This window comes from Cololabis saira, chromosome 20 (genome assembly GCF_033807715.1).
Source record: "Cololabis saira isolate AMF1-May2022 chromosome 20, fColSai1.1, whole genome shotgun sequence".
In the NCBI taxonomy this organism is placed as follows: Eukaryota; Metazoa; Chordata; class Actinopteri; order Beloniformes; family Belonidae; genus Cololabis; species Cololabis saira.
Window position 1 is genome coordinate 14567143 of NC_084606.1, and position 22613 is coordinate 14589755.

Consider the following 22613-nt stretch of genomic DNA (forward strand, 5'->3'; position numbering starts at 1 on the left):
ACCTGTTTCGACTGAAACCCAACGTTACTGGATCGTAAAAAAAAACACAAGAATGTCACCAAAAACTGCAGCTGTCTTCAGGGGAAAAGAAAAAAGGACAAACACATCCTAGTTTTTTACTCCTCGACATAACTGGATACCACTTTCTGATCCGTTGTCGTTCTCCAGGAGGCCAAACTGAAATCCACGAATGTTTGTGAAGTGTCAGCTGCAGATGTGAAGTCTCAGTCAGGAAACAGCTGTTTTTATTATAGCGTGTGTGATAAACATATACAGAACATTTCCTCATTCAAGCCTACAGTTTAAAATGGTTGGTTTTTTTCTCCAGAGTTGTCAAGTAACGAAGTACAAATACTTTGTTACCTTACTTAAGTAGAAATTTTGGTTATCTATACTTCACTGGAGTAATTATTTTTCAGACGACTTTTTACATTTTGACGCAATTATCTGTACTTTTTACTCCTTACATTTTAAAACCAGCCTCGTTACTCTATTTCATTTCGGCCTTTAAAAAAAACTATCCAGTTAAATTGCTCCATCCAGATAGAGTGAATTTGGTTGTGGCACAGATGTTCTTGTCCAGTTTTGTTCTTACATCAGATTCCTGCAACTAAACTTGGATGTACATTCCAATAAAGGTTAGGATAAATGATAACATGCCTCTGAAGTTTGACTTTTTGCACCATTACAATACTTATAGGCAACTAGTCATCATATCTTCTGCTCTCTGAAACATGTTAATGCTCAATAGTACACATATATGGTTCTTTAATATATTTGCATTATACTAAGATGCATTCATTTTCAATGGCTTTTTTCCCCCTTACATTACTTTTACTTTTATACTTTAAGTAGTTTTGAAACCAGTACTTTTATACTTTTACTTGAGTAAAAAACTTGAGTTGATACTTCAACTTCAACAGGAGTATTTTTAAACTCTAGTATCTATACTTTTACCTGAGTAATGAATGTGAATACTTTTGACACCTCTGGTTTTCTCTCGCTGCACATAAAGCACTTAAACGTGGCTCGTGTTCATGTTGGGTTTATTTGGAGCATATACAGGTAATTCTCTCATGACTGCCCTCTGGTGGTCAGTAGTCAGCACTGCTCTGCATCTACCCCCTCTGACCACACAGGGGTCTGCTGCTACGACCTCCAGTGGGCAAGTGCAGCATTTTACGCTTTATAAGACCAAAAATATGATTCAAACAGGAATTTAAAACACTTTTATCCAATAAAAATGACGAGGTGGGATCTGAAAGGTTGAACTAAATGGTACACGGTGCATCTCATATTCACACATTCTGACAAAAACAAGTGCTTTAAAAGAGGAAGCTTCTGCAGCAGGGTGGCAGTCAGCAGTTTAGACCAGAGAACATGATACGAAACATCATTTTTGAGACTCTTGCTTCCCCTTTCCTGTTTTATCTCTGCAGTAGATTTTACATTAGCAAAAGGCAGAATAAACTGTGGTCTACAAAAGGTACAATAAGCGATATTCAAACATAGAAAAATAAGATATATCAAAGAAAAGTGGACTTTGGCCGCATCACTTCTTCATGCCGATAGTTTCGTATGTGTCCTGGGCATGAGGAGTCAGACCCTGAGGGGGGGAAACATAAACAAGAGGATACGCATCAAATATTCAGCATCCTCCTGCCTTTTATGAACCTTATAACATCGCTGGTAGAGAAACTCACCGTGTATATGCCCTCTTCCGGATTCTGAGAGGAGAAGACAAGAATAAACAAGAGAGTAAATATTAAAGAAAGAACATCAGCTACAAGAGAAACACATCAAGTTGTAAAACAACAGCGTCTCTCAGAGGATTCATGTGTCTGTCGTTAGTATAGCTCATATCAACAAGAACAACAAGTCAAAGCATCACAGAGGGCCACAAGGTATCACACAGCTAATATTAAAGACGTTTCTCACAGGTTTTCAACTGTGGAAACGACAGAACGCACTGAAGAGACGAAGAAGCATTTGCGACCGCGCAGCTTTTGGTGGCCACAGTGAAGAAATCGAAACTCTGCAAAGCAGAAGCTGTGTAATCGGCCACAACAGGCGGATAAAAATAAATAAAATGGCTGAGTGGATACGTGTGGACACGTTGTGTCCTCATTTCATCCTCCGTGGCCGAGTCTGGGTATTTGTGCTCTGAGGTTTCATCTAACCAGGGTGATTATTTCTTTCTCTGTGAAAGTGTCAGAGTCAGCTCAGCTCGGGGCTGCGGTGCGTTTGGTGGCCTCTGCTTTTCTCACGCAGCTGAAGCAACGAGTGCTGCCTTTGAGCCCCGCGTGTGCTTTTCATTCTCACCTTTTTGGGCTTCATCTTCCCACCGTCTGCCTCTCTGGCATTCATGAGCTGAGGAGGACAACAAGAGAACGATGAAAGAAAACCCAAGGACCAGGATACCGCTCTCCTTCATCTTTCTATATTATTTCATTAAATCAATTATATTTACTTTAGCATGCTTACTGTAGCGCTCAGCTAGGGTTGCCACCTTTCAGAAATAGAAATAAGGGACGCCCCGATTTCAGCAGCGCAGGAGCCAAAAAAAAAAGCCCCAAAACTTCTAAACTGAATAAAAATGTGTTTATTTTATGTGAAAAAACAAAATGCTTTGATTTAAAGTTTAAAGTGCTTTAATAGCACTGAACTTGCATGACTGTACAGACAGACAACCATACTAACAACTGAAATAGCCTCCTATGCTCTGTATGTCCACATCAGCCAAGATGTAATATAGCCTACAGGTGAAGAATATGGTGTAAAAGTTAATTTATTTCAATAATTCAACTAGAATATGGTGTAAAAGTTAATTTATTTCAATAATTCAACTAGAATATGGTGTAAAAGTTAATTTATTTCAATAATTCAACTAGAATATGGTGTAAAAGTTAATTTATTTCAATAATTCAACTAAAATATGGTGTAAAAGTTAATTTATTTCAATAATTCAACTAGAATATGGTGTAAAAGTTAACTTATTTCAATAATTCAACTAGAATATGGTGTAAAAGTTAACTTATTTCAATAATTCAACTAGAATATGGTGTAAAAGTTAATTTATTTCAATAATTCAACTAGAATATGGTGTAAAAGTTAATTTATTTCAATAATTCAACTAAAATATGGTGTAAAAGTTAATTTATTTCAATAATTCAACTAGAATATGGTGTAAAAGTTAACTTATTTCAATAATTCAACTAGAATATGGTGTAAAAGTTAACTTATTTCAATAATTCAACTAGAATATGGTGTAAAAGTTAACTTATTTCAATAATTCAACTAGAATATGGTGTAAAAGTTAACTTATTTCAATAATTCAACTAGAATATGGTGTAAAAGTTAATTTATTTCAATAATTCAACTAGAATATGGTGTAAAAGTTAATTTATTTCAATAATTCAACTAGAATATGGTGTAAAAGTTAATTTATTTCAATAATTCAACTAGAATATGGTGTAAAAGTTAATGAAAATACGGTACAAATCGCGTCCCGTATTAGTTCAATACGGGACGCAAAAATTTTTTCTCAAATAAAGGACAATTCCGTATTTTACGGGACGGGTGGCAACCCTACGCTCAGCCGTCCTCCAGAAGGAAGTTAGGACTGATTCAAGCACGCTTAACTTGTTAACTATCTTAGTGGAACTAAATTAATTCAGTTCAGTTTTATGCATAAAGCACCGTTGAAACACAAGTGCTACTCAAAGTGCTTTACTAACTGAAACAAAATATAAAACAACAATAGATGACGAATACGTTTGAAACAATGATATAATAAGAACATGTGTTAAAGTGGAGTATAAATGTAAGTTAAGTCAAACTAGTACAGTTTAAAATAAACCCATGAATTCGACCACAGACTCTTTCAGACAGCAGGATTTGAGCTTCGCGCTCCGAAGCCTCAACAGGGTCAGCGCCTCGTATCCAGACTGGTAGCTGGTCCCACGGGAAAGGAGATTTAAAACTGAAAAGGATGTCCCCCATTTTGGACTCAGACACTGAAAACTGTAACTAAACTCGCCGAGCGACGTTGGTCTGAAACAGCGAGGCCTTTACTGTGACGGGGAACCGTGTAGATCAGGGGTCGGCAACCCAAAATGTTGAAAGAGCCGTATTGGACCAAAAACACAAAAAACAAATGTGTCTGGAGCCACAAAAAATAAAAAGTCTGGCTTCCTCCAACGGTCCAAAAACACGTGTTAGGTTGACGGATGAGTCTGAATTATCCGTACGTGTGAGTGTGACCTGTCCGGGGTTTAACCCTGTATTTGGGCCGTAACTAGCTGGGACGGGCTCCGGCAGACCCCTTGACCCTGTGTGGGATTAAGTGGGTGTAGATAATAAATGTAAGTGTAATCCCTTTACTCTGCGTACCAGGACCACCTAATAAACAGCTGGTACGTGTGTGCAGCTGCAACTGCGTCCACGGTGCATGCAGGTGTGTGCTGTGCAAACCTTGATTCTGCAGTACAGGGCGGTCAGGATGATGCCGTACAAAAACAGGATGCCATCCAACACATAACAGATCTCCGGTTCCCTGAGGGCAGCTGAGGAAACAGGAGAAAGGTGTCAGGAATACTCCGGCACGAGCACGCAGGACGGACTTCAGGTCCTGAACTTCACACGTTCATCATCTCAGAGGGAACATCACTGCGTAACCAACGCGGCCTTATTAGGTGAAAGGTCCCGTCGCCTTCAGATTGTGAAACATCCAGCAACAGCATCCATTAGATGAGCAAGAAGAGAGTAAAACAAGTCCAATCATGCACAGCAGCCTCGTGCACGTAAGACTAGAACTTCATGGAAATATTTTTTTTTTCTCCTAACTTTCTTTATTGGTTTTTGTACAGAACCAAACAGAATCACAAGCACTGAGAACAACAATTACATCCAACAATAGTTCTGTTATAACATTCCCTCAGATTCCCTTGATCCCACCCATATCAATCACCCCCCCAGCCATGAGTTATCACATTCATACCATCACAAACCCTGAACAATCAGACATGCACAGATAGAATATTAACCAAAATCATAATACCTACAATAAATTAATTATCTAAATAATAGTGAAATAGGAAAGAAAGACAAAAAAAAAATGCATAAATAAATAAATACATTTAAAAAATCCAATCGAAGAGAAAACAAAAAGATTAATAAGAGATAAGATCAAGTAGGTAAAATAAAAATGAAAATATTTTTTTAAATGGAGATATAATTTGAAATACTTTTTTTTTTTAACTATTGAGTAAATGACACATAGCTATATAAGTCAATGACAAGTCAAGAAACAGCAAACAGGGAACAGCAAATACAGGAAGTGGCAGCATGAACGTAGACTTTTAAAGAAATAAGTCACTTCCCCTGTGAATCCCCTTCAGATGATGTCGCTGTGATGGGCGACGCAACGACAAAACAAACACAGACATCCCAAGTTTATCACCAGGCAGGGAGTCAGGAAACGGTGATGACTCTTAGGAGCCATCACCACGAGGGAGGGCCCACAAGGGCCCGGCAAACGTGCAGGACCGGTTATTAAAAACCCCCTCAAAGAGCCAGGGGCGGCAAGCCGGTTGTAATAAAAGAAAAGTGTCAGAAAGTGAGAAGTGAGGGCAGGACTGAGTGGCAGGAGCAGAACCAAAGGAGCCGTCAGCTGAGACTCAACAGGTGATGAGGAAGAGCAGGAAGGACAGGTGGCAGAAATGATGAGGGGGGGATGCTCACTCGCCCCCTCCTTCAGCTCACTTTCATCTGTACAGTGACGGTCCAACAGTGCATTTAAGAGACCTTTAACCAGAGTAAATTAACTTGTTTCCATTTCTGCTGCTCACCCGGACACACGGGGTGCGAGCAGACGTCACTCCACATGCTGCTGGGAACAGAAACCAGACTATCTGCACTATTTTGGCTTTTCTCTATACTTGTTATTAAACTGGTGTGAACCTCCTAAGAGCTGGTGCAAGACATGGACGATGAGCCGTGACGTCCACATGTAGGCACGCTGGGTCCAAGGAGGTTCACGCCATCTGGGTCTACATGCTGAAGTGGGGCAGCATTACTCTCCCTTGAGAGGTCTTTATAAACATACCAGTAACAGCCACATGGCTCCATCCCAGACGATGCAGATGTGACTTATTATCAGGCTGCTTGGCTTAAATGAGCTGCAGATGCATCACAGTTTTAGTGACACTATGTCTTTAATGTATAATAATAGTCTCTTTAGATGATTGTTCTTGTAACTGAGGGATATACAAATACTTGTTTTTTTTGTAATTGATTGTGTCGGCACCTTTCGAATGCAGTCATGAGTGCAGATTCATACTGATGAAGGACTGGACCGGGAAACATATTACTTATACGAATGTTAATTTTCTGTGCAGTTAATTCTTCACTTTTATAATCCATCCATATTTATTTGTACTAAACATTTCGATTCCGACTGATTCATTAAATTTGCACGAACAAATGATCTTCACTGGAGAAAAAAAAGAAAATGTGACTTTTATTTCTATCCATATGTTAATTACCTGGCTCATGTTTTTGTTTAGTTTTTTTTTGTCCACAAAGAACATTTTGACTCCTTTATATTAGGTGTTATAGTATTGGGTTTTAAGGGCCTTCTTTTTCCTTCAGACAGTTATTTATAAGTTGTTTTCATCATACTGGAAACATCTACAAGCCAATCAGATGCTTAATACTGTTGTGAATAACAAAAACAGGTAAATTACTGGAAACTATGTCTGGTTCAGATATAAAAAAGACATTAATCCCTTATTTTTCACAAATTTAAATTCTACAGCAAAATTTTACATTTCTTTGTTTTAATGCAATAACAAATCCTTTTTTTTTAATTAAATTAATTGAATGGCTGATTCCATATCATCGCATAGCAGCTGTGACATAAGCAAACGCAACAACTTAAAGTCGGAGTTTGATGGAGATAATTCAGAGGTCTGTGTTATGGGACATTTTCAGTTAAGCACAGAAATCCCACTTTTTTAATGTGTCTTCTTGAAAAAACGTAAATGTTTCGTGTTAAAATTAAGACGATATCAATGGCAGAACTATTTGTACGTGAGGTTTTAAGTGTTTCGTGTCAATGTTGTTTGGCGTGACGTCATCAAGGCCCCAGTCATCGCTGGAAACCTTTGGAAACCTCACTTTTAGGAAAGTCAGACAAATGTCAGTTTCTGTTCTGGGCCGTCGTCTCCACTCTCTTCGTTTCTCTATAAATCCAAAGGAAGTGAATCACTTCTCTAAAACGCTGGATCACATGAAAGTTTCCACATCGCTTTACTTCGAAGGCACTTGTATGTCCTGGGTGGGGCCCCCAAAAGAGAGGGGGGTAAAGGAGACGGATTCTAGGGGCCCATGATTGAGGGGGTCAACAGAGGCCCCCAATGATAATGAAAATATAAGACAGAAAAAATAAAGTTATTAACTAACATATAATAACAAATGTTCTAGTTTCGATGTCCTATTAATAACTTTGTTTGTTTTGGAAACATCAACGCCTGCAGGACCCCTCCCCTTTTCTCCTCTCTCTTTTCATGCAATTTATGTTATTTATGTCTGTATTTACCATTAAAATGCATAATTGTATATAAAAAAAAGCATCAAAAAATATCGGCGCTATGTTTGGGGCCGTGTAAAGATTCTTTTCATGCAGCCCAAAATCCCTAGCGGCGCCTCGGTATGCTGGTGATACACCAGGTGATAAGGAGGCACCAAAAGTGGTCAGAGTCGGTCAATAAACGGGAAGTGTGATGCAAAAGCGAGATATTTCCATTTAAGTTGCAAAGACGTCCCAGTGCAGACCAAAAACTAGAAACCAGAAACTAGAAGTGGTCGTTGCTATGGTCTGAAATTAAAAGATATAACTGCTGTAATATTTGTTATAACCCGTTTGAGTACTTCGCAGGCAGAAAGTTTAAAAATGACTTTACTTTTTACAATATTAAACTTTAGTGCCACACATCCTGATTCTCAAACTGTTTGGAGAAAACAGCAGTTTCATCTCTGCATTAACACTTCTGCACATTATTTAATACGCAGCTCTCTATTCTGCAGCGTTTAAATGTGTTATATGCAACTCTAAGAGACATTTAGAGTACGTTTCATGTTTGAGGAAGGGTGCATAAAAAACACTCGAATGCCAACACTTGAAAGTGGCCGTACTGCTTGCGTACTTCCCTTGCCACAACACTCCACCAACGGGGTCAGTTTCTCTTCACAGGAACTGTGTGGTGAGACCTGTTGCTTGCTCTAAACAAGGCAAGATGCCGGATAACCTCTGCGCTCTTTCATGTACTTCTACCAACGTCTGATTCAAACACAGATACAGGCTGGTTTAGGGTTAATAAACGCAAATTTAAATTAGTTCACCATCTTGGGCAGAGCTCCAGTTAGACTGCACTGGATTCCTGCATTAAAAGGTCACGGCCGTAGCGACCGACTCACCGGCTCTGCCGAAACTCATCCACAGAGGAACCGCCAGCAGCAGCGAGTCCCTGCCCCAGAAAGCCATGGCAACGCGGGCTCAGACGCAGACGAGCGGTTGTTCTTCAGCAGTCACTTTATTCTCCTCTGTTCTGGTGAAGCCTCGAGTGTTGCATACCTCACAGTTAAGAGGGGAAGTTGTGGTCGGAGCTGTAAGTCCACTCGTCTCAGATCTCGTCAGACCACTCCCCTTGTGAGATCAGACCAGAGGAGATAAACCGCTGCGCCTTCGGTACCTGCCGCCGTGTCAAAGGCTCCTCTTTGTGCAGTTTAGGAAACGGAAGAGTTTAAAAATAAAATAACTCAAAGTGTGACAGAAAAAAAAAAAAAAACAAGACACTTCTTGACTTTTTCAGAGATAAAATATTTATTAGCTGAATTTGGATTTGTACATGGGCGACTATGAGCGGAGTCATGAAGAGAGCAGGAAGAGAGCAGCTCTAACGTCTGTGACGCGCGATGATTCTGCTTCTTTATTAACGGTCGACCTCGCCGAACACGATGTCCTGCGTGCCTGTGAAGACAAACAAACCCTGAGAATGGTGCAACTCTGCCCCCCCTTTGTTTTCTGGAGAGTAAAGAGGACGACATGCTCACCAATGATGGCCACCACGTCAGCCAGCATGTGTCCTTGGGACATTTTATCCAGCCCGGCCTGAGGAGAAGCAAACATCTGTTGACACGTGCAGTAAACATGCCCAGCAGACGAGCTCGTTACGGAGTTCATCTTTAATATTCATGAGATCACCGCCTGCAGCCGAACCACTAACTACCCTAATAGTTTGTTTATCCAGTGTTAAAGACATTTTTAGCCTACAAACCAAAATTCAAATGCTCGCCTGCAGTTCACGCACGAGCTCGGAGCGGAGCAGGAAGGAGGAAGAGATGCTTGTGTGTGCTTTGAAAAGGCCTGCTGTAATAGCTGGTTAATGAACTAAAAGTGGCCGTAAGGATTCCCCCGTAAACCTGTTCAATAATTGATAACCGTGTTTATTATTTCACAGGATCTTGTGAAGTTTTAAATACCCACCAAGTGTGCGAATCCAGGAGCTTTGATCTTGCAGCGATAGGGTCTGCTGGAACCGTCTGACACGAGGTAGACTCCAAACTCCCCCTGCACGCCACACGGAGAACAACAAGCTTACACACAGTAAACTGAAAAAGCTCAGCCTCACACCGGTAACGGGGTTTCCTGCGACGACACGTCGTGATGTCGCCTGCGGCCTCACCTTGGGAGCCTCCACGGCCGTGTAGGTGGCCCCTGGGGGGACCTGGTAGCCCTCTGTGTACAGCTTAAAGTGGTGGATCAGAGACTCCATCGACATCTGCACACAAGAGCACACAGGGAGAATCGTGGAAACAAGTTTCACTGAAGAAAGGAACTAATAAAAATAATAAAAACATCCTACAAATAGGCAACTTTGAGACGAGGTAAAGAGATGGAGGCACGCCTACCGTATTTTCCGGACTATAAGTCGCGTTTTTTTGTTTTTTTTCATAGTTTGGCCGGGGGTGCGACTTATACTCTCGAGCGACTTATGTGTGAAATTATTAACACATTATTACCGGTTTATCATTTCACATGTTATTTTCACACTAAACCGCAAGAGGGTGAACTGCAACTGATGATGAATCTGACGTAAGCGACGTAGAAAAGGAAGCGGCGCATCTTCTACCTCCGGAGTTAAGCTTGAGTCAAAATGACGTCTTGCCTATGGCGTGTGCTACGCGTCGACACAGACAACACGCCGTCACTGACGCCTTCACTGACACGCACCTCCCGAAAATTGTAACTACGCGTCGAGGCGACGCAGACCGAGAGGGCTGTGGTAGCAACGCATTTCTGGTTTCCGGTTTGAAGCAGTCGTGAACTTTCAGTGCTCTTTTCTTCGTGTATGTGTGATTTTTTTCTTTTGTTTTTTTGCACAATAGTTGTCCTTATCTCTTAGATTCACTGTGACTGGAAAAAGTTGGATAAACCATTCAGGAAAAGATTGCGAATTAGCGGTCATGGGGGGTACTGCACCGTGGCGAAATGGAGTGACGGAGAAGCCCGAAGGATTCACGACGGCGTCACGTTGATGTCGTGTGCTCTGCATTGGGTTGACTCAGAACCATAATTCAGGCTTTAGTGGAGTTGTTTAAAAGTGACACCGAGGATGAAGATTTCATTGGATTTTAGTTATTTGGAGCGACACGGATGGTTTGGTAAACTTCTTAGCATGTTATTTATGCTATAGTTGTCTGAATAACTCTTAATATGTTATGTTAACATACCAGGCACATTCTCAGTTGTGTCATGTAACGTAAGCATACCGTACAATTATTCAGCCTGTTGTTGCCTCCATTCTATTTTTATTTTAAATTGCCTTTCAAGATGACATGTCTGTTCTTGGTGTTGGATTTTATCAAATAAATTTCCCCCAAAAATGCAACTTATACTCCAGTTTGACTTATACATGTTTTTTCCTTCTTTATTATTCATTTTATGGCTGGTGCGACTTGTACTGCGGAGGAAAACACGGTACTCTACTCACCTTCATCTCAGACCTCTTGGGGGGGGCCACTTTGGCGTCGTCCACCTTTATCTCTCCCTCTGGCATTTTGTTGAGAGCCTGAAGCATGATTCTCAGGGACTGCCTCATCTCCTCCACTCTGCACAGGTACCTGAACACATGAACACAGAGACAATCTAGACACCGTGATGGGTAAAAACAAACACACAGGGCTGCGCGGCGCGCCAGGCTCTCAATCTGGAGCTGCCGAGATTATGTTCAAACTATCTGGTTCAAAGGACCTGTATCTCATTTCTTTTGCTGGTATGACTCAGGGCTGACTTTTTCAGGCCCGTGTGTACTCAGATCTCTGATTGTAAACTCATTTTCAGATGGTGTCATCAGTAGATCAGCTGATAAGTATCTGACAGGCTTGTGCGACATGGACGAGAACACATATCGGAGCTCATCTGGGGTTAGCTCGTTCTGCACGAGCATTTCAAGTTTAGCTGTGCACATTCAGCAGACGACAGCATGACTCTGGTGATTTAGAAGAATCCACCTCCTCCTCCTCCTCTCTGATCTTTTCACATCTAGCTCAGTCAGTCTTTGTCGTCCTCTGGAGCTAAAAACAGCTGTCATTGCTCCCTTTCTGAACAGTTTATCACGGAGCCAATCGACCAGATCTTACCAACTCAAAATAAAAAAGAAAAGAAAGCGGCTCCAAACTTAAAACTGCTGTACATTTCAAAGCAAAACACCTACACACATCTACTGATCTTTACCTGTCGTAGCAGTCTCCATTTGTTCCGATTGGGACATCAAACTCCACTTCGTCGTACTTGTCATACGGCTGGGACTTCCTGAGGTCCCACTTGATGCCCGACCCCCGCAGCATGACTCCGCTGGTGGAGGAGATGAAAACAGACACTCATTTAAACTGATACATTTTAACAAAAGGTGCAGACTGCAATCTTCTTTGCCAAATGTGATATTGTATCTTCTTAAAAAGATCTGAAGTGCAAAAATCACATTTACTGTATTCATTTGATCAACAATGGCTGCCAGCAGAGGCGGCAGGCTGTGCGCTCTATATTCTCAGCCAGACTTTGTTCACTTGTTAACTGAACATGTTTGGCAGGGTGATGCTGTTTTAAGTGTCTGACTAAGTTGGTTGGCAGATGCTCCTCCACTCTGTATTTTTTATCTTATAAAGTAGTACAAACGGCTTTATTTGTGATTCTTTACTCCGCACAACACAGACTGCTGACTTACTGATGCATCATGATGTTTCTGCTTCCAAGTTGAGTTCAAGTTCACATCATGATGCATCCCAACACACACACACACACACACACGTATAATAATAAATAATAAAAATTCTGACTGAATCTGGTCAGAGCCAATCAGATGAAAACATGTCTTCTGATAACCAGAGCTGGGTAGAGTAGCCAAAAATTGTACTCAAGTAAAAGTACTGTTACTTCAGAATAACGTGACTCAAGTAGAAGTAAAAAGTAGTCATCCAAATAATTACTTGAGTAAAAGTAAAAAAGTACTCAAGTACTGAGTAACTGTTGAGTAACGTCTGATGAACCATTCAAACAGACAAAAGTAAAAAATAATCATCTTCAGGCAAATGAAATCAATAAAATAAATTAAAATTAATAAAAAAAAATAAAAAATAGCTTAAATTAAAATAATCTTAAAGTAAATTCAAGTACTTTAATACATAATAAAATAAATAAAATAATAACAGAATAAAAAAATTAATTAAGCACAAGTAGCACAAAATGTCATGCCTTTGTACTTTTCTTTTTTAACCAGGCAGAACTATAAAAAGCCCATGAAATCATAGAAACTCTGTGTGTGTTTGAGTCTGTGTAAATGTGACAAAACATGCAAAAACAAACATTTTTCCCAAAGAATCACCCAGTGATGTCATGAGATTGACGCGTACGCGGATAAAAGGGATAAAAGAAAAGTAACAGCTCAATGTAGCCTAATGTAGCGGAGTAAGAGTAACAGTTTCTTCTTCACAAATCTACTCAAGTAAAAGTAAAAAGTATAGTGATTCAAAACTACTCCTAAAAGTAAAAAATTTCCCAAAACTTACTCAAGTAAATGTAACGGAGTAAATGTAACTCGTTACTACCCACCTCTGCTGATAACCAATCAATCAACGAGCCTCGCCCTATTTCAGTATGTCACTTCTTCCACTGCTACTTCACACTTTGGTTTAGGGCTTACCTGAAGCCACAGTTGAGAGCATCCTCAGCAGTAACGATACCAATGTCCACGGTACGGTTCTTCCAGATACGGTTGTTGGTCAACATCTGTATGGACGGAACCCACAAGAATGCTGAACGTAAATAATGCTTCACCATACTCCACTCTTTAGATTTTAAAATGACAGACGGAGTCGTTTACCTCCTCGACCTCGTCAATCCTCAGTGAGAAATTCTGGCACCACACATAGATGTCGTCCATTAGGCCGAGAGGCATATCCTGAATACGTCAAAGAGGAGAAACATTGGTTTATTTGACTCATTTTGATCAAATATAACTGATACAGAGACTGACATGCAGCTTTGAGTTTGCATTATTACATAAAATAAAGTACAGCTTAAAGATATGACTTGGTTTAGACCTTAATTACCAGCAACCGTCCCGGTCTGGTTAGAAACATACATGTTCAACTTGAATGGGAAGCGTTATTAAGCAGCGACGAGTCCTACCTGGTGGACGCCGCCAGGCCTGACGTACGCCGCGTGCATTCGGGCTCCGGACACTCGCTCGTAAAACTCAAACATCTACAAGAAATCAGCAAACAGGAAACAAACAAACATAAAAAACAAAGCTGAGAACTTTTAAACGTAGACTATAAACGCATCTCTTTGGTCTGGCTTTCATGTAGCATCAAATTTTATAGTTTTATTCTGTTTAACATTTTTAAAGTATTTGTTTTATTTATTTATCTATTTCTTGTAATGTTTTTATAATTATATTTTATTGTTGTGGACTGATTATTTTTTAGCCTTAATCCTTGAACTTTTATCATTTTTTCATTTTAATTAACTATATTGTATGTCAGTGTGCATTGGTCTCCCAGTTTATATTTTTTTTTGTTTATTATGCTTATTTTTCAGTCAAAATGTCAAAGCACTATGTATTTCATGTACCTGGATGAAAAGTGCTATATAAATAAAATTTGATTGATTGATTGAACTTTGAATTTGAGCCTGAATGGTTCAGATAAATGTTTCCTTGATCGTGTAAATGCAGGACACAAATTACCAGACTGATATCCGGATTGTTTGCCCACATTCCTGAGCTGAACGTCTAATGGTCATTACTGTGTGGCAAGATTCATTTTCACCATGAATTTCTTTTAATTTATCACCACCAACCTTACTATCGAAATAAAAATAAAATAATGAAGAAATTTAATTTTTTTGCACATTACAGCATAAAAGTGAAACAAGTGGGATTCTGAAATCGGCCTCATCAGGACCGACTCCTGCTGACCTTCTCTCTCTCCTCAAACATCCAGAAGAAGGGCGTCATGGCGCCGATGTCGAGAGCATGCGTCGTCACGGCCATAATGTGGTTCAGGATTCGGGTCAGCTCTCCGAACAGCACTGCGGACACAACCCAAAACACAGCATTGTAATGCCGCTAAGTGAAGTTATTTAGGTTGGAATCATTAATTAAACATAAGAAGCTACAGGACTGTCTCAGAAAATTAGAATATTGTGATAAAGTTCTTTATTTTCTGTAATGCAATTAAAAAAAACAAAAATGTCACATTCTGGATTCATTACAAATCAACTGAAATATTGCAAGCCTTTTATTATTTTAATATTGCTGATTATGGCATATACAGTTTAAGATTAAGATTCCCAGAATATTCTAATTTTTTGAGATATTTGAGTTTTCTTAAGCTGTAAGCCATGATCAGCAATATTAAAATAATAAAAGGCTTGAAATATTTCAGTTGATTTGTAATGAATCCAGAATGTATGACATTTTTGCATTACAGAAAATCAAGGACTTTATAACCATATTCAAATTTTCTGAGACAGACCTGTATGTTAATATGTCAACTGCATTTCAGTTATATTCATAAAACCCAAAATTTAGACCTTTTTCCTGATTTTTCATTAAAGCAATTCAAGTTAACAGTAACTGACGACTCAAACATCACAGAACACACAGCTCAGGTTTGTCTCTCTCTTCATGTACGGTCATAAATTAGAGACTGACTACAGGGAGCATCTGAATTGCATCTCAGAAACATTGTGTTGGGGTTTAACCGTGAAGCGCACTGTTCAGTCTCTACCTCTGATCCACTGAGCGCGGGGAGGAGCTTGGATGTTGAGCAGCTTTTCCACAGCCAAAGAGTAAGCCTCCTCGTTACACATCATGGAAACATAGTCCAGACGATCAAAGTAGGGCAGGGCCTGAATGACAAGCGGGGGGGAAAAAAGAAAAGAAAGAGGAACTTACATTAATTACACAAGAGATGACATACGATGAGGAAAAAAAAATGTTGATCATTAACATTCAGTGTTGTCATTTCCCAGTAACGAGGACTGTTGTTGTTTTTCTAAATCAATGTTTTTCCCAGGTGAGCCAAACTCTAAATTAAACAGTAAAAGTAACTTATTTAAGCATAAACTGCACTATAAATAGCTGTTCCAGCTGATCAAAACTGACCACCATGAGGAAATAGCTATAGTGGCTTCCACCACCTTAACAACCACCTCCTTACATGTGTGAGCTGCAGAACGGAAACCTCCGTTTGTGTGAAGTGGAGCTACCGGCTCAGTACCTGCAGGTACGTCTTGTACTCGATCAGCTTTTCAGTGCCGCGATGAAGCAGACCGATGTGTGGGTCACATTTCTTAACGGACTCTCCGCTGAGCTCCAACACCAGGCGCAGCACTCCGTGAGCAGCGGGGTGCTGGGGGCCGAAGTTGATTGTCAAGTTGGACACTTCCTTCTCCGCAGGAGGATCTTTGTCTGTAGAGGAAAAACCACGTGAACGGAGAATAAAAACAACCAATTAAAAGAAAATGATAAAAGGCTTGAAATCCTAGAGATCTGTGGTTATAGCTTGGTTTGAAACCAGGCAAAGGATTTATGCGTTTTAGGGCTGCAGCTATCGAATATTTTAGTAATCGAGTATTCTACTGAAAATTCCACCGATTAATCAGATAAAACATATTTTTGTTTAGTTAAAGAGCAATTATAAATATACATAAGATGTTAGATGTTAATTGACATTACAAAGACTAAATTATATAAGTATAAGTAGGTTCATGGCTGTGCATTTAAAAACCCTGAACTTACACCAGTTGACCAAATTCATCGCCTTCACTCAAAAAACTAAGAATCTTACCAAGAAGTGTTCTTATTTCTAACCTAAAAATGCCATTACACCTGATAACACACATCACTTAAAAGGTTAGGTGTTTTTCCCACGTGTTTCAATTGAACTTTCATTTGTGTCAAGCAAATTTTAAGTTCTAGTTAAGTTTTAAGTTAAAGTCTTTAAGATTTTGAGTTTTGGCAGTGTTCAAAATAAAATTATGAGACCTGCTGTATTGGAACACATTTTCTTTTGGTTAAAACTGTAGCGGGAACAGAGGTTTAGAGGAACCTATGTATGTACTGGGTGAAGGCTGATTTATGGTTCCGTGTTACACCAACGCAGAGCCTACGCCGTAACCTACGGCGTAGGCTCTGCGTCGATTTAACGCGGAACCATAATTCAGGCTTTAGAGGGGGAACATATAGGAGAACGGACCAGAAGAATATAGAGTGGATTCAAAATAAAAGTTAAACACTAAGCTACATGCGTCTCCCGTCTGGGCCATTGCAGACTTAAATGTAGTCCGGGCGAAATACCTGCTTTGATCTGCAAAATTAAACGATTCCTCGAGGCAGAGAAAATTCCTCAATAATTTTTTGTAATCGAATTACTCAAATTATTCGAGGAATCGTTTCAGCCCGAATGCGTTTGTTTTCTCCAAAGAAATTATAATCTAGAATCAAGTGTTTAATGTGTTGGGAAAGTTAACAAGTGTTAAATGTAGTGATAAATATATAAAAAAAAAAAAAAATCACATGTAGGGCATTCCTGGTTGCATCTCCTTCAGACATGAAAATAGGTCAGAGGCTTCACAGATCTAATCCTCATCAAGTTTGCAATACCAGGGCGTACTCAAGTTTCAGTATCAGTGATGCAACATTTATTTAGGTTAGTTGACAACAACAACAACGAAGACCCTTCTTGCTAAAAGTCTTCAAAAGTTGTGACCAAACGTGTACCGTTCCATGGTGGTGGAGTCCATTTCCCATTTTCGGCAGTGGGATACATCACAGCCCCGCTGTAGTGCTCCATCCACTCCACATCGGGCTGCCATTGTTTCTGCCTGCAAGGAAACAGAGCTCTCTCTTAATATGAGGTAAACCTGGCTGTTGTGGAGTTTCCAGCCATCAGAAATATCTGCCAAGATGTCAGAACGATATCCTAGTGCACTGCAGGTGAAGCCTCTCTGGGTACTTGCATGTTGCTTAAGAGGCTTTAATCTTATTTTGTGAAGGCTGGAGTTTGGGAACAGTGTTAATCAGGGCTACACCCTTAATGCCAGCCTGATGGCCGAGTGTCAGAGCTGACGGATGAAGGACTTTAGGTTTGTGCACCGTCCAACACAAAGAGTTGTGCAATGCTCTCACAAATTCCTGTTTTGGGACATGAGATGGAAAAGTAGCAGTACACAATAGTTATTCATGTAGTTTTAGTGTTATGTTGCATCATTTTAGGCTGGAAAACTATGTCATGGTCATCAGGCAATGCTGCCGTTTCCAGAGGTGGCACAAAACATAACAAGACCGATCTTGTTAAAAATGTAAAGGGCCATCAGATGGAAAAAAAAAAAAAAAAAAAAAAAAAAAAAAACACAATTTATTAAGTAAACAGAAAAGCTGGACAAACCGCAGCAGCAACGTCTGGATGAGCTTTTCAGAATCTAATGAAATTCCCAAAAGAATATTTATAGTATAGTATATTTTATATATACAGTTGTGTGAAAAAGTGTTTTCTGCCTTCCTGATTTCTTATTTTTTTGTATGTTTGGCCTAGTCAAAGTCCCTACCTGAATCCGATTGAGATGCTGTGGCATGACCTTAAAAAGGCGGTTCATGCTCGAAAACCCTCCAATGTGGCTGAATTACAACAATTATGCAAAGATGAGTAGGACAAAATTCCTCCACAGCCTGTAAAAGACTCATTGCCAGTTACTGCAAACGCTTGATTGCAGTTGTTGCTGCTAAGGGCCCAACAGTTATTAGGTTTAGGGGGCAATCACTTTTTCCACACAGGACCATGTAGGTTTGGATCTTTCTTCCCCCTTAATAATAAAAACCTTCATTTAAAAACTGCATTTTGTGTTTACTTGTGTAATCTTTGTCTAATATTTAAATTTGTTTGATGATCTGAAACATTTAAGAGCGACAAACATGAAAAAAATAAGAAATCAGGAAGGGGGCAAACACTTTTTCACACAAATGTATGTACGCACGCACGCATGCCTCAGAAAATTTGAATATTTTGAGTTTTTTATTTTCTGTAATGCAATTAAAAAAACAAAAATAATAAATAAAATAAAACATTTAATTTTAATATCGAATCGCTGATTATGGCTTACAGTTTAAGATTAAGATTCCCAGAATATTCTAATTTTTTGAGATAGGATATTTGAGTTTTCTTAAGCTGTAAGCTTAAACTGATCCAGCTGATCAGCAATATTAAAATAATAAAAGGTTTGCAATATTTCAGTTGATTTGTAATGAATCCAGAATGTATGACATTTATGTTTTTGTAATTGCATTACAGAAAATCCCAATATTCAAATTTTCTGAGACAGTCCTGTATATGTATATATACACAACAATAACCAAACTCCAGATACTGGTTCAAGTAAGCTAAAAGTGGTATTTTAACCTCTGATGAAAATGTGCTCACTGAGAACCAGTACGAGTTGGAGGAGCCTTTCTTATATCCATGCTAACTAGATATAAGTACTACTTCTAACTATCATTACACTTTAGTGAACTATAACCTTTTCAATGCAAGTCACTTGTCTCTCATGGCTGGAGACTTTTTGCTGAAGACCTTCAGAGTTACTTTAGTCTGATGACACCCGACACTATATAACACTAAAGAACACCTGTCAGTCACAAAGATGCTGTAATCCTTAGGCCTGTGTTGAAAAGATCGATTATCCGATTTTAAATCGATTCTCATACTAATTCCTAAAAATCGATTCATATGTCTAAAGATCGATTTAAAAAAAATAAATATATATATATATATATATATTATTGTTTTTTTTTTTCATCACTACATTACAACTTTTGGTACTTTTTTGTTTATGCCCAGAAAATGAATACTTTGTTGGACACGAGAATAACTGGTGCCATGTTTTTGCCTTTAAATATGTTTAAAGGTATGAAAACATTAAAGTTTTCAGTTATAATTGCATAAATTGTTTATATTTCTTTGCTTTATATACTGTCTTGGGGTTACATTTGCATAAATGTTAAAAACCAAATTCTCATAAATGGGGAAAAAATAAAAGCGATTTCTTTCGTCCTCTGTTTCCTCCCTGGATCTGTTTGGTAATTCTGACCCACACAATGTTTCTGAAAGCAGTTCTATCAGCATTCTGGGAGGTGATTGGTCCTTACAGCATCATTAGCTGCAATACTTGCTGTTGAATCTCAGTATAATACTAGTATTAATATGTTGCATAACTACAGTCATATAATTCATGCAACAGCTAAAAAAAACGTTTTATTAACAGTAACCCAAATCAATATCGGATCGAATCGGATCGTGATAATCGATTCTGAATCTTAAGAATCGGAATCGAATCTTGACATTTGAATCGATCCCCAGCCCTATCCTTGACATTCAGGCTGAAATCCCACATGTGATGAATTGGAGGAGGTAATTTAAGCAGCTACACACCTTGTGTAACTTTAATGACATGAACTGCTTGATGATTGAGTGTCATCTGTTACAGATGCAGGACAGCAGTTCAAAATAAACTCAATAATGTGTATCAGTTTTCTTCAAAGTGTAATCCAGTAACATGATTTAATTTACTGGTATTTGTATGATGTAGTTTCTGTAGATGAGGAAATAATTATAAATACAGCCGAGTAAACAATGACCCCACAGGCTGTTGCTCAGGACTGAGGTTATCTATCCCAGCACACGCTCTACTGTTACATTCACAGCTTATACGAGTCTCCATTCAGAGAGAAATCAGAAGATTGGTGTTTGTGGTTTTACAGGTAAATAAAGATGCTAGTTTATCACGACCTCCAACTGCGACAGTGTGCAGATCTGCCCCACAGAGAGACGCCTTTTAACTCTTCCTAATCCTACCTGTTTTGCAGAACCGTGCAGCCAGGAGCGAGCAGGTTTTTGTGTAGGATGAATCTCGCTGAAGGACGTCCGAGGCTGCAGACCGACCTCAGCATTGTCGCCGCCATCTTGGCTGTTAGACAACCGGTGACGTCACGGCCTTCTTCTTCGTCTTCTTCTTCTTCTTCTTCTTCTGCTGCTGCTGCTGCTCGGAGCCTCCGAGGACGCGGCTGCCGCCCGGCGGCGGAGTAAGCACACTGCTGTCTGGAAAGTCTTACCCTTGACTTTGTACACCATTGTGTCCATTCATTATACATTATATATTCTATCTTTTTACAGTCAGAGAGTTATGTGCAGTTTTTTCCATATCCACGCAACAGTTGTGTGTAGAAACATACACTATGGATAGGGTTGCCTACCGTCCCTTGAAAAACGGAATCGTCCCATGTTTATAAACTAAAGGCAAGGCAAGTTTATTTATATAGCACAACTCAACACAAGGTCATTCAAAGTGCTTTACATCGACATTAAAAGCGGCAAGACATAATTAGACAGTAAATAACAAATAAAATGAAATAAAATTATGAGAAAAGAAGGTAAAATAATAAAAAGCACAAGTTGCTGAAAACTAAGGGCAGTAGAGTACCGCAGCCTGGTACACATCTTATTCGTGGTTTTCAGAAAGTATTTCATTTAAGAGTACGCTTAAATAACAAATACATGAAATAAAATGACAAGAAAAGAGGTAAAATAATAAAAAGCACAGGTTGTTAAAAAGTAAGGGCAGTAAAGTACAGCAGGTAAGTATTTAATTTAGGAGTACTCTTCAGTAAACAGTCATGTTTTTAGCCCTGATTTAAAGGAGCTGACAGTTGGAGCAGACCTCAGGTCTACAGGAAGTTTGTTCCACCGGTGAGGAGCAGAATAACTGAACGCTGCCTCACCTTGCTTGGTTCTGGTTCTTGGGAACCACAACAAACCAGATCCAGATGAACCTCAGGGGTCTGGGAGCTTCATAGGAACTAACAGATCAACCATGTATTTTGGTCCAAGACCATTCAGTGCTTTGTAGACCAGCAGGAAGATTTTAAACTCTATCCTTTGACTCACTGGAAGCCAGTGTAGTGATTTCATGACCGGTGTAATGTGGTCCAGTTTCCTGGTGTTTGTAAGGACTCTGACGGCAGCGTTCTGGATCAGCTGCAGCTGCCTGATTGATTTCTTGTTAAGGCCTGTAAAGATGCCATTGCAATAATCCAACCTACTGAAAATGAATGCATGAATACGTTTTTCCATGTCTTGTTTAAACAGAATCCCCTTAATTCTAGCAATGTTTTTTAGGTGGTAATAGGCAGATTTAGCAAAGTACGCGTCAAGAAATAGCCATAAAATGCCAATGGAAAATGGCATTGAGCTGCTGAGTTCACAAGTTATCTTTTTCTGTTTTACTACAACTGTAGCCTACAGTCATGGCCTTTAAGGCACAAATATGTTTTGTGCCTTAAAGTTTTCTACAGACTTTCTGTTTGCACTTTTGTTATGCACTAAAAACATGCACTATTACAGAGTGGATGTTCTGCTTTCTTTCTATTGTTTTATAATAATTTATAAAATTTTAAGTTAAGCAGGACAGGTTTCTGTTTAAGAAAGATATTTATTTTATTCAGCTCATTTTGTTATTTTGTATTAAAGTGAATTGTTGGATAATAATTTGTTTTCCATGTGTTCATGGTATTCAAAAATATGCATCTACCAATTCAATTCAGGTTCGAGTCAAATAGTTAAAAAATTGTTTCACTCACAAAAAAAGGGCCTAAAAAGATTCACCACGCCAGGAAAGGTGAAGACAATCGGGTTGGCAGGCCCTGCCGATGAGGTGTCCCTTATTTATTTTTCAGGGAGTTGGCAACCCTAACTATGGGAATAATACCTTTTCATATTTAAAAAGGCAAATTATGCAAATTATGGCAAATAATTGCACCATGAAAACTATCATCTTATTTGAATCTCTACTGTTTCTATGTGAGGATGATTCCAAGCATTATTTCTAAGGTGCTGCATTGATACACTTGAGAAATAATTTCAGGAGGGCATATTATGAAAAACACATTTGTTCTCTGTGCTGACAAGGTTGTTTGAGTGTTTGAGGGTTCAACCAA

General features: G+C 39.2%; 2 protein-coding genes across 2 annotated transcripts; both read right to left on the bottom strand.

Moving 5' to 3' along the window:
• Positions 1 to 1292: 1292 nt before the first annotated feature.
• On the bottom strand, positions 1293 to 8653 carry fcer1g (Fc epsilon receptor IgFc epsilon receptor Ig). Its single transcript, XM_061709907.1, has 5 exons — positions 8479 to 8653; positions 4474 to 4565; positions 2323 to 2370; positions 1704 to 1727; positions 1293 to 1606 (listed from the first exon to the last, which is right to left on the bottom strand). The coding sequence occupies exons 1-5, from the start codon at positions 8543 to 8545 to the stop codon at positions 1553 to 1555; spliced, it is 285 nt and encodes a 94-aa protein (XP_061565891.1). The 5' UTR covers positions 8546 to 8653; the 3' UTR covers positions 1293 to 1552.
• A 204-nt stretch (positions 8654 to 8857) lies between these two features.
• On the bottom strand, positions 8858 to 20632 carry ndufs2 (NADH:ubiquinone oxidoreductase core subunit S2). The gene is made up of 14 exons (XM_061709594.1): positions 20476 to 20632; positions 17349 to 17452; positions 15847 to 16037; positions 15355 to 15475; positions 14541 to 14653; positions 13751 to 13825; positions 13443 to 13520; positions 13263 to 13348; positions 11798 to 11917; positions 11055 to 11184; positions 9747 to 9842; positions 9548 to 9631; positions 9115 to 9172; positions 8858 to 9031 (listed from the first exon to the last, which is right to left on the bottom strand). Exons 1-14 carry the CDS (start codon positions 20580 to 20582, stop codon positions 8994 to 8996), a joined length of 1401 nt encoding a protein of 466 aa, XP_061565578.1. The 5' UTR covers positions 20583 to 20632; the 3' UTR covers positions 8858 to 8993.
• Between the last annotated feature and the right edge of the window lie 1981 nt (positions 20633 to 22613).

What these genes read in the sequence shown, in the direction of transcription:
- ndufs2 (XM_061709594.1), bottom strand. Translation starts at nt 20,582, where the DNA reads ATGGCGGCGACAATGCTGAGGTCGGTCTGCAGCCTCGGACGTCCTTCA. An exon ending in GACTCCACCACCATGGAACG is followed by an intron (nt 16,038 to 17,348) that starts GTACACGTTTGG and finishes TTTCCTCTACAG; the next exon opens with ACAAAGATCCTCCTGCGGAG. An exon ending in AATGGAGACTGCTACGACAG is followed by an intron (nt 11,185 to 11,797) that starts GTAAAGATCAGT and finishes TCATGTGTTCAG; the next exon opens with GTACCTGTGCAGAGTGGAGG.
- fcer1g (XM_061709907.1), bottom strand. Translation starts at nt 8,545, where the DNA reads ATGGCTTTCTGGGGCAGGGACTCGCTGCTGCTGGCGGTTCCTCTGTGG. An exon ending in CCCTGTACTGCAGAATCAAG is followed by an intron (nt 2,371 to 4,473) that starts GTTTGCACAGCA and finishes TGTCCTCCTCAG; the next exon opens with CTCATGAATGCCAGAGAGGC. An exon ending in CGGAAGAGGGCATATACACG is followed by an intron (nt 1,607 to 1,703) that starts GTGAGTTTCTCT and finishes TCCCCCCCTCAG; the next exon opens with GGTCTGACTCCTCATGCCCA.